The sequence below is a fragment of the Mangifera indica genome, chromosome 1 (genome assembly GCF_011075055.1).
Source record: "Mangifera indica cultivar Alphonso chromosome 1, CATAS_Mindica_2.1, whole genome shotgun sequence".
Classification (NCBI taxonomy): Eukaryota; Viridiplantae; Streptophyta; class Magnoliopsida; order Sapindales; family Anacardiaceae; genus Mangifera; species Mangifera indica.
The window spans coordinates 8,609,251-8,621,290 of NC_058137.1; the positions used below are offsets into that span (position 1 = coordinate 8,609,251).

Sequence of the window (12,040 nt, forward strand, 5' to 3'; positions counted from 1 at the left end):
AATCAAGAAAAGTAAGCATGAGAAATGAAAATAGAGATATAAACAAAAATTGGAGAGGGATTTTTTAAGATATTTTTTGGACTGCATAAAAGTTAGGTCGTTCTTCTGAAAAATAAATTATAGGAGCATTTGATAAAGATTTACTCACCAATAGTGCCGCAACAAAAGGAGTCATTAGGTTCCAGTGACAAAAAAATTAGTTATAACAAAAATGTATAAGCAAGAGCAAGAGATATTTGCCTCAAGATGAGATGATAACATTTAGCATAACTTCTAAGAAGGCAAGCATACATAGAACATTAAGGAAAAGGGGGAAACAAGGTACCAACCAACAACCATATAAATGAAGCAAGGGAGGCATCTAGAAAGGGAAGAAAAATCATTATCGACTGAGGAAATCTTTGGGAGAGAGTTGGCTCTCAAAAACTAGGTTTGAGGAAAGGATTCCAACACTATCAAACTTGCTATAAGATCATGTTGAGCAGTTAGATGAAGGTACATATCAAATTGATATCAAAGCCATTTTTTGGGATAAATTGGAATTAATAAAATTGTAATCAAGAAGAGTAAACATAGAAAATGAAAATAGAGTTATAACAAAAATTGGAGAAGACTTTTTTAAGATGCTCTTTGGATTGCACAAAAGTTGGGTCTCTCTTTTGCAAATGAATTGCATGAGCATTTGATAAAGATTAACTCAATGATGGTGTTGCAAAAAGATGAGTCATCAAGTATCAATGATAGAAAAATCAATTCTAACATAAATGTATAAGCAAAGAAAGAAATGTATAAGCAAAAGTAAGGATTATTTGCCTCAAGATAAGGTGAAAACATTTAGCATGACTCTTAAGAAGGCAAGCATACATGGAGCATTAAGGAAAAAGGGGAAACAAGACACCAACTAACCACTATATGAATAGAACATGAGAGGCATTTGGGAGGGAAAAAAAAATCATTATTGATTGAGGAAACCCTTAGAAGAGAGCTAGCTCTCAAAAACCAAACTTGAGGAGAGGATTTTGAAACTCTCAAACTTGTTAGAAGATTATGTTTAGCAATTAGTGAAGGTATATATCACATTGTTATTAGAGCATTTTTTGGGATAAACTAGAATTGATAAAACTGAAATCAAGAGAAGCATAAGAAATGAAAATAAAGATATAAACAAAAATTAGAGAGAGATTTTTTAAGAAGTTTTTTAGATTGCACAAAAGTTAGGTCTTCCTTATGTAAATAAATTTAAGAAGCATTTAATGAAGATTAGTTCACTTATGGTGTTGCATAAAGAGGAGTCACTAGGTTCCAGTGACGAAAAATTAGTTGAAGTCGACAAAATTATTAAGTTATCAGTTAACAAAACTGAAGAATCAACAAGTTTGAAAGGTTAAATGGTGGAATCTGACTCATTTCAAGTGACGTAAGTGAAGATAATTTCTGAAAATAAAAGTTGTTCAACTTTGGTTTTGACAAAAATGAAGAAGAAAAAAGTTGATGAAGATGTTGTATGGAAGAGGAAGAATGGGGAAAAAATTGTGGTTGAGGCCAATGAAAAAGGAGGGAAAAAGAGATTAGGCCACAACATTAGAAAGGAAATGTTAAGCTTACAAGGATAATGCATTTGGGTTTGAGTCAAACAGAATTTTTAATCCAAATATTAGTTTACTTAGCCCAATATGTTTTACACTTAATACCAAAACATTAATCACACTAGCCCAAACAAATCTCTTGACCTAACTACCAACCCTTATTTTAAGCCACATTTACCCCATAAGTCCAACCATTTACCGTGTAAACCCAATAACACCCACATTCAATCCAATCAACCCATACAATAATAATACAAGCCTAAGGCTTGAAAATTAGTTCACACCAAACCCATTACCACTTTTACCCCAACCCAAATCCAGTCTTCCAACCCAATTAATCAGAACAAAATTCGACCTAACCTATACTACCCAACCCAACTATATAACAAACTCTAACTGACATTATCGAACCCAACCCAATTAATCCAAAAATATTTTACCATCCAAATAGCCCAACTTCTTTAATTCAAAATAACCTAACAACCATCACACCCAATTACTCTCACTTGCCACTCCAACCCACACCTTATCATTCACCTAAGCTCATATATACGAACCACCAAAATTACTTAAACCCATCCAACCAAATTTCATATCACTCTAGCCCATGTATAACCAACTCAACCTACTCACATAATCCAAAACCTAACCTAACTGTCCTATCCAACTCAATATATTCAAATTATCCAAATTCCCTAACCCATTTTACACTAAAACTAGGACACTAGTCTAAACACTTATATACAACACAACACAACCTAACCCAAACTAACACACCAATATGCATTTCATTGTTCCCTTCTACAAAATAATTCAACCTTAAGGATGACAATTTTTTTTGGTCATAGTTCACCCACTACTAAGTCGTCGTACAAACAGTTTATCACAAGCAACTCACACACAAGCAACTCATACCACATATATCTCTTTCGTTCTTTTCGCTTTCCCTTAGTCTCCATAACCATCCATTCAATTTTTCCTTTATAAAAAATGATTGTAAAGTAACCACCCTCTTTCTTTTGAAAATCATTGCAAAGTCCTAATTGATAAGGTTCCTTTCAAAGATGTCAATTTTGGAGAAGATAGTCATCACTTCGGGCCTGGTGTTGTTGGTTTTAGTAGTCATTGAAATGTTAAATGTGGATCTCTCCCACTTGCAATTCATGTGTTTGACAAATTATTTTAGAGTGAAGTTCTAGCTTAATATATATCAGTTTGGAACTTAATGATAGACGAGTGCTTTGGATTTGGTCATATAATAAAGGGACAACATCAGTTTTTCAACTAGAAATGTTAGGTATAAGGCTTGATACTCAAACATTAAGTAGTCTACTTGACATGTGTGATAATGGTGTTGGTTCTTATGACATTTATTTCGTGTTCTCTTTGATAAGAATACATGCCAAACTTCTCTCATGGAAGTATGTTCTAGTATATTTTGATGGTATCTTGTTCCTATAATTAATTGATGGTTTTTTCATTCCCATCTTGAGAACATGGTGGCTCTCATTAGACAAGATAATGTTAGGACTTTGGGTGTAAGGGAAGAAATGTATAAGCAAAAGCAAAGTATATTTACCTCAAGATGAGGTGGCAATATTTAACATGACTCCTAAAAAGGCAAACACATATGGAGCATTGAGGAAAAAGGGGAAATGGGGCACCAACTAGCCACTATATAAATAGAATAAGGGGACATTTGGGAGGGGAAAAAAATCATTATCTATTAAGAAAACCCTTGGAAGAGAGTTGACCCTCAAAAACTAGGCTTGAGGAAAGGATTTGACACTCTCAAACTTGCTAGAAGATTGTGTTAAGCAATCAGATGAAGATCCATATCAAGGTGTTTTATTAAATAATAGGAGTGTTTATGCACCGCTCGTTCATAGTGATATGTAATTCTCAATTTACCATTATAATAATAAGAGGTTCTTCTTCATAGCTAAAAGGAATATTTGAACTCCTGAATATCAAGATTTTGTCAAAAAAGCAAAATAACTTTCTTGTGAATTAGGCTTGACCTAATTGTCCTTACAAAAAATATCAGACACAAAATAGTTGAAACAGGTAAACCATTAACATGTTTAAATCATACTGTTACATGTAAGCTTATATCATTAACAGCACAGTTAATAAATTACTTCATTTTATAACCAGAGCTTATCCTTTAATAAAATTTACTCATTCTCCAGATAATTTTAACATATTTTCACTCTAAAGAGCTTTGTAGAAGTTATTCAAAACTTTCTACAAACTGAAAAATATGACATTTAAGCACTCAGACTCTTCTCTGCATTTTCAAAGCTATATGCTATCACAATTTTTCCATTCATGACTCCATTGCAGAAGTTCATCAAGCAGCCGATAATGGTGGGGTCTAAATTATACAAGAAAATGGAAGTCTAAACTGAACAAACATCATAAACAGTATCCAGAAAGACAACAAAGTTAAATAACTAAATTAGACAACCACCCTCTGGTCCTGATCTAAAAGTTAAGAACTAAAGCCACAATACACGTACTCAGATAGAGGTCCTATGCTGATGATCATCATCAAACATTACAGGCCATTCACTGGTCAAAACATTGTGTCCACATTGGTATACATAGAAACTGACATTTGATATAACAATGCAATAAAACAACAAAGTTGGTTGCAAGTCAAACCAAGGAAATGCTGCTCTCGCCACCAGGGGGCTTGCGGACACCACCAAAATAATCTCTGGATTCTACCTTTCCATCAGCAAAGATGTTATTGCCGCTCATCTCTCTCAGCTTAGCAGTGCTTAGAGGCTTTTCAGCAGATCCTGGAGGTACATCTCCCTTAAAGATATCATTGCCGGTCAATTCGTGGAACTTCTGGTTATGTATTTTCTTGGCGGTCTTTATTTCAGGTTCTTCACTGAATAGGATATTACTCTGACCTCCAGCAGGCTACAAAAATTAAAACTGTTCAGTACATGTCACACTATATATCACAGATGGTGGAAGTTGAATAACCAAAGATGAATTTAGAACAATCCAAGATTGTTGGATCATCCTACAGCCTTCCACATGCATCAGTGAATAGAGCTACATGTTGATTTAGCAAATTTTCGTGGAAGAAAGCCTTTGAAATTGAAACATGATAGATTTTAACAATCACAATGCTATCTATAAAGTGGTATATAAAACAGCACATTGCTAGTGAGTCTCACCACATGCAAATTAGAGTCACTAACATGAAAAGAGAGACTTATGTTAACTGAATAAACAGATGGAAAAGATCCTTGGACATTGGAAAAGTATGCTCACATTGGAAACTTTCACAGAAGTGCGCACATTCCTAGGTGCAGGTTCCCCCATGTCTTTACTTTCTTTGGATTCCATGGAACGTGCAGCAGCCAATGATCGGGGCTGAATTTCAGGAGCAGGGCTGAATATATCATGACCACTAATCTCTTTGAACTTTGCATCTGAGATCTGCTTTTTATTCTTCAAGTCTGCCTCAGATTGCAATGTCCCACTTAACTCACGCTGCTTTGCTACCTCGGGTATAGAGGTAGGCTTCTTTGGGGAAACAGTCTCTTCAACACTGAATGAGATCTGGCTGATTCCATTCAGTGCTTGCTGAAAATTCAAAGACCGAAAGCAAAGAAGTGAATTGGCATCATGAACACTCCTTGTGTCTAATTGTATAGAGAGATCAATATATACCTGATAAATGCGCACTCCAGTTTTATTATGATTAGCAGAATCAGATTCTGATGCACCATTTTCACCGTTGGTTGCAAATATGCCACTGCCATTTATTTCCTTCAATTTATAACCTGAACAAGGCTTCCTGTGAACATCAAAGGGAAAAACTTCAGACCACAGTAAAAAAAATTAATAGCCATAAATGTCTTGAGTTCAAGGTGCTCAGCATGTCCTTCAATTCATATAGTAAATTATACAGCCTTATGCTGTACCATGAACTTATTTGAAACACTCAACATTTTTTATGCCAAAAGCGTGGTTCACATTTTCAGTTCAGCATGATTATACACTAAAAATGTTTCACAGGAATGATGAAAAATCTACATTGAATATTACAAACAACAGTAGGCTCAAAGATCTAGCAACAAAGCTCCAATTTGCTGGACCAATATCATAAAGGTTCAATAAAAAATTCCAGTGTAGCAACAGATTTTCTGAAGAACCACAAACCAACATGCAGCATTACAAAAGCTGCATTCACTGCTAACCACAAAACAGAAAAAAGAAAAGAAATTATGTTTTATCTTTACATTTGACAATGATTAATACATTTCCAAGTTACAATCAACAATAGGATGAACATCAACACATTTGGCTCCAAATTTACCAGAACAAGATCATAAATTTCAAAAACTTATTCAAAATTCTGGCAAAAGCAACAGATTCCAAAGTGCCACACGCCAACGTGTAACAGTACCGAAGTCTAAATTTACTACCACCAGAAAACCAAAAAACCAAAAAAAAAAAAAAAAACCATCAAGTTGCATGCTCACACTGCACAATGACAAACATTAGCATAAGATTTTAAACAATCATCAAAACTAAAATAACCCATTACTTTCCAGCAAAAAAGGCACCAAATTGTACCAGCACAAGGTCAACTTTTTTTAAAAATCTTTCTGCTTGTTCAATGCATTAGAATCAATCGAATCAGTTCAGATTCTAGTTTTTTTACTCTAAACAGAACCCATTATTTCCTAAACAAAATGAACAGTAGATCTGATTTAACATCCACCCATTTGCACATGCAAATTTAAAAAACAAAACTTCAAAGAAAAACTCAGCTCAAAAACCAAACTTTAAACCAAAGCTGAGCCGCATACAACCACGTCTCGAACAGATCTTCACTTTACTTACTTCTTGTTCAGTGACTGAGCTTCTTCATCGGTGACTTGACCGCCAAACACCACTTTGCTAATACCATCGGACGGCTGAGATTCAATGCACACCCACCAATTCAAAATCACTAAACACACCCCAACATTCTTAAACTTAAAAAAAAAAAAAAAGAAATGCATGAGATTTTACTTGGTGCGAACGGGTAGCGGAGACCGGTGCGGCGGAATCAGATGGTGGAGGAACTTCGGACCACGTCAGCAGATCAGAAGTTGACGCGTGGGACTTCCTGACTGGGGTTGTTCTGTCCATGTTTGAGTTTCTTCTTTGTGTTAGCTGGAGTGAAAGTGTTGTCTCTGTTTTCTTTGTTTTCGTTTGGTGTCTTCAGTTCAGATATTTTTATTTTATTTGTTATGTTATTGAAATTTGGAAATTTTGAAAATCCACCAAACTTATTTAAAAAGCAACTACTCTCATCGGTAGAATATTTTCATACTCGCCGTCTTTAAATGTACATTTTTTCCATGCACTTTAAAATCATGTGAGATTTTCATCCATAATTTAATTTAAAGTCTTTCAAGATAAATTACAATAGATATCATATAGTGAAAATAAGCTATCCAATAGGATTATAAATAAATAAATAAATAAAATATCACGAGAATTAAACATACAAAATTTTAGATAATATTAAACTTAAATAGCATTTGATTTATTTTGTGCCACGTATTGTCAATAGACACTGAAATTATTTTTGAAAGTAAATGTTTTATTTTAAGTTAGGATATCATTTTCCAATCTATCAATAACCTTCCAAATTTGACTAATAAATATGGTTACAAGTAGGGTTTCGTTCACCATTAGTTGGGCTTGATTGACTATGAAATGGGTACAATGACTTGAGTTTGACCCATAGTTTTAAGATATTAACAAATTTAACTTTACCACGCTTCTCAAACTTAATTCAAGTTTAATTAAAAAAATTATTAATTTTTAAAACTAATTTAAAAATTAGATATTTTATCATATAAGAAAACATTAAAAAAAATTGAATTATGTTGAGAAAGAAAAAAAAAATTTATTTATAAATGGTCAAGTGAGTTATTAATGTTTCTCTGAGTGAAATTAAGTTGTTAAAGCGGCATTTCCCAATAGGATATTTTTGCAAAGTTTACCTTTTTCTCTTCTCGTTACACAATTTAACTTTTGTTCAATGTTTTCTTTTATTTGTATTTGAAAATATAACTTTTAAACTTAATAATTAAATAACCTATCATACCAATTGAAGTGCAAGCTTCCTCATTGGTGTGTGCACAACCTGATTTGATGTAGTTTGAAAACTTTTTTAAAATCAAACTGAAAAAATAGTCTAAAAATTTTTTAGACCAAACCAAACTGAAAAAATATGATTTAATCTAGTTTAGATTATGGTTTAAACCATAATTATTGATACTGATTGATACAGATTTTTAGAGAAAATAATAGTGTAGTAAAGATGTATATAAAAAAATTTCAAAATGTTAAAAGTATTTGTAATATTTTTCAAAATATTAACGTGTCAATTATTATTTTTTAATATTTTATTTTTAAAAAAATATATTATACGATATAATACATAATATATGATATGAAAAATTAAGGTTTTCATAAAAGATATGATACACAATTTAACTATTATAGTTTGAACCTTTTAAAATAATTTATTTCCCTATTTTTCTCTCTTTATATATATATAATTTAATAAAATTAATTGAATTATAATTTTATAAAAAAATAGTATAAACGTATAAAATAAATATATATAATTCATATGTGAAAAAATAATAAAATAAATATAAAAAAAGTTGTAAATCTGATTATTTATTAAAAGTTATGTCAAACATAATTTTATATATATGTGTGTGTATTTTAAAAAAATGCGGTTTACAGTTTAAAGATTGCTCAAACTAAAAAAAATGTTTAAAAATTTTTAACACAAACCAAACTAAATTAATTATAATTTTTAAATAGTTCGTTCGATTTTATGTTTTGAATCGAATTATACACGTCTCTACTCATCATATTAAGTTTGAGTTTAACCCTGTGATAATTTGTCAAGCTCCAACTTAGATTCTAGTTCAACTTCTTATAATCAAATCATACTTGATTAAGCGCAAATTTGAGTTTCATTAAATTTGAATCTACCCTTAAAATATATATATAAAGATTTAATTCAAATGATTAATTACCAAGAAAACATTTAAAAGGCGACTTTCCATTACATTATTATATTTTCGAGTGCCTCTTGACGAGGAAAAGGTGAACAAATATATAGTGAAATAAATATACAAATAATTTTATTTATTTTATTTCTTTAACTGTATAATATTGACAACTAAATATTATTATTTAATGAATACAGTTAAAAAATTTTATGATCCGTTTATTTATAATTTTTTAATATCTAATTATAAATATTAATAAGTATATGTTTTTATAAATTCAATATACAAAAACCAGTATTTTTTTTTTTTTTTACGTAAATATGCTGGTCCATGTTGAGTATGATTTACTTTTTCATTGATATTACAAATCATGAATTCGATAAAATAAAATGAAAAGTATATTAATTTTGCAAAAAAATTGAAGGATGAAGATTATTTAGTTGGGGGTGTGAGATATTAGCATCATCAAACGTATTGTTGAAGGGTTTACATGTTATAAGCTTTATGTTTTTGTGAATAAATTTATAATTAAATTTGATGTGGATGTATGTATATAGTTACAACATTATTAAGGATATGTACGGTCTGGTTTGGTGTGATTTAAGAGTTTTTTAAACTAAATTAAAAAATTATGATTTGAACCTATTAAAATTATTTTCTTTCAAATATATATTATTTAATAAAATTAATTGAATTATAGTTTTTTAAAACATAATTAAATATGTAAAATAAATATAAAATATATATACAATATACATATAAAGAAAAATGATAAAATAAATATGAAAAAATAAGTTGTATATCTAATTATTTATTAAAAAATTTCATCAAATATAGTTATATATGTGTATTTTAAAAAAATATGGTTTACCATTTAGTTTGATTTAAAAATTGTCCGAATCATAACCCAAATTAAAAACTATTTTTCAAAAATTTATTTATTTAAATCAAATTACTTTGTAAACCTAATCAGACCAAACTATAATTTTTAAGTAGTTAGGTCTAGTTTTGCTATTTAAACCAAATCATGTACACTTCTAGACTTTATTATAAAATCTACATGTTTATAAGATGAAGAGAAGAATGAATTAATATTGAAGATGAAATGTTTGGTGGGCAGTTAAGATTTTCAAGTTTTGTTTGCATATAATAATTTTTAATGGTTGAAAGTTGACTGATATCCACTATGTATTAATTTTGCACCCAGTCCATAATTTGATGGTTGAAAGATGACTAACATCCACTATGTATTAATTTTTGCACCCAGTCCACAATTGTAGCACATGCATGTACAGATTTTGATTATTATAATTTAGTGCATTGCATTATATTTGTAGCTAATCTTGAGAAATTATGTTTCCTTGTTCATTCTATTCTTTGCTTGTTGTTTGTAAGAATTTATATTCTCTTTTAATGCTAAAACCTTTGAATGACCATGTGATATCCTCATTTGATGTGGTAGAACCGAAAACAAACTTCTTTTGAATTAATCAAATATTTCATGTACTAATTTGCTCTTGAGCTTCTCAAAACCTAAACTTCTTTTCCCTTCAGTCTTCTTTGCAATGAGCACAATTCAACCAAACATATCCGATAAGTTAGCAAAATGAAGGTTGTGTTATAGGGTTACATAAATAAGCATGGTACGTCGATTAAACTTAGAAGATAGAATATTGTTTTTGTCCATTTCTTCAATATGCATTCATGAATACCAATTTAAACATCAATAACCATAAGAAGTGTACGTAACATTACTCTCATTGTTTAAACATTTTTTCTGCCTCTACCATCTTGATTAAAGTAACAAAGTGTTCCTTTATTCTAGTTGTTTTAATTTTCAATTGAAATGTATCTTAATTAGCCCTTCTCTTTCTTCATATCACTAAATTAGTAAATTCCCAAGTATATATTATTAAATATGAATATAATTGTTACAAATTTTAGGAGCTTATTGTTTGAACAGGGTCCTATATATATATATATATATATATCCATCTTCTCTATTTGCATATATGCTTAATATTAATATTGTCTACCTGCTACAGTATAGTGTGGATGAACATAAAACTTAATTATCACATTAAAAAAATTGCTAACACAAGCAGTTTCATCTTAGTCACCTTCTATACACTTCCCTCTTATGAAAGACTAAAAAAGTTAATAATAATGAATCAACACCAACCATTATCTAATTAGTTTAGTGCTTAGCTAATTAAGCTCATTAAATTGAAGTACTTCCAGAGCACCCACCAGGGCAAATAATTCATAATCTACACAATGGAATGCCCCACCATCTCTACATCCACACTCTCCTTGATCATCCCTCTTCTTCAACCTCTTGTTTCTGTTCATCTCCGCCAGCTTTGGAACTTCAACTTTCATGGCTACTTGAAGTGATGGAGGTTTAACATCTTCATTATAGACCTTAGTATTATTACTTTGCTTTGAAGCAATCACAACCCAGTTTTCTATTTCCATTTTTGGCGATTCAAAGACTTTTCCCCATGGAATTTTAGCCGTTCCCGAGAGTTGTGACTTGGATTTTTTCCCAAGAAATGATGGGCCTGTTCTTCTCCACCTCAGCTTAAAAACTACAGTTTGTTGCTTCAAGTTGGAGCTGGATTCTTCACTTCCTAAGCACTCCAATGAGAAGGTCTCATTCCAAATGAGATGATTAGAGTTTGATGAGATTTCTTGAGTGTTTAGTTTTACTCTCTTGTTGTTGCCAGCAGAGAGATAGTATCTAACAAAGAGGCCACCGTTGGTGGTGGACTTGTTGAACTCAATATTTTTGGCTTTTGTGATTCTTACTTCACAAGAAAGTGAAGAAAGATAATTGTTATGACCTAGAATATTACTAGTAGGTATGGAAATCGAATTTCCATAAAAGGGTTTGGTTAATATTTGAAAGATTTCAAACAAAGGCTCAAAGATTTGAATTAATGAGGAGTTTGTTTGTGATGAGGGGTTAAGATTATGGGGTTATATTTATAGTTGGTAGATGCATACGCGAAGAGAATTGAAAGTTAAGTTGCTGTTTGCTTTTATGAGAAAATTTAATATAAATCCATAATAAAAAGAAAATTGAAGAAAGTGGAGCTAAATTTGAGCACCAAGATCTAAGTTTCAATATAAAAATAAGAAATACGTGAAGGGAATCATGGGAGATTGTGAAGAAGATTATATTAAAGTAAAATAAGCTCTTGTGTAATAATGAGGTAGGTGTCGTATAATATCAAAAAAAATTTTGAAAAAAAAAAAAGGACCCTTTTGCAAGTTGGAATTTGGACAAGTGTTACTGGTTTCAAGTGCTTTCCGGATTTCGGATGATTTCTGTAGATATGACCTGCGTAAGGAAGTTATAGCTGGACTTTTTTGACTGTCAAAGAGAGGGCT

General features: G+C 31.0%; 2 protein-coding genes across 2 annotated transcripts; both read right to left on the reverse strand.

The window, feature by feature from the left end:
- Positions 1 to 3,935: 3,935 nt before the first annotated feature.
- Positions 3,936 to 6,836, reverse strand: LOC123209737. Its single transcript, XM_044627874.1, has 5 exons — positions 6,633 to 6,836; positions 6,462 to 6,535; positions 5,283 to 5,409; positions 4,881 to 5,195; positions 3,936 to 4,520 (listed from the first exon to the last, which is right to left on the reverse strand). Exons 1-5 carry the CDS (start codon positions 6,750 to 6,752, stop codon positions 4,248 to 4,250), a joined length of 909 nt encoding a protein of 302 aa, XP_044483809.1. The 5' UTR covers positions 6,753 to 6,836; the 3' UTR covers positions 3,936 to 4,247.
- A 3,867-nt stretch (positions 6,837 to 10,703) lies between these two features.
- LOC123230203 lies at positions 10,704 to 11,602 on the reverse strand (the record flags this gene model as incomplete). Its single annotated transcript, XM_044656369.1, has 1 exon — positions 10,704 to 11,602. A coding segment is annotated over one exon (750 nt), but the record flags the coding sequence as incomplete, so codon positions are not given.
- Between the last annotated feature and the right edge of the window lie 438 nt (positions 11,603 to 12,040).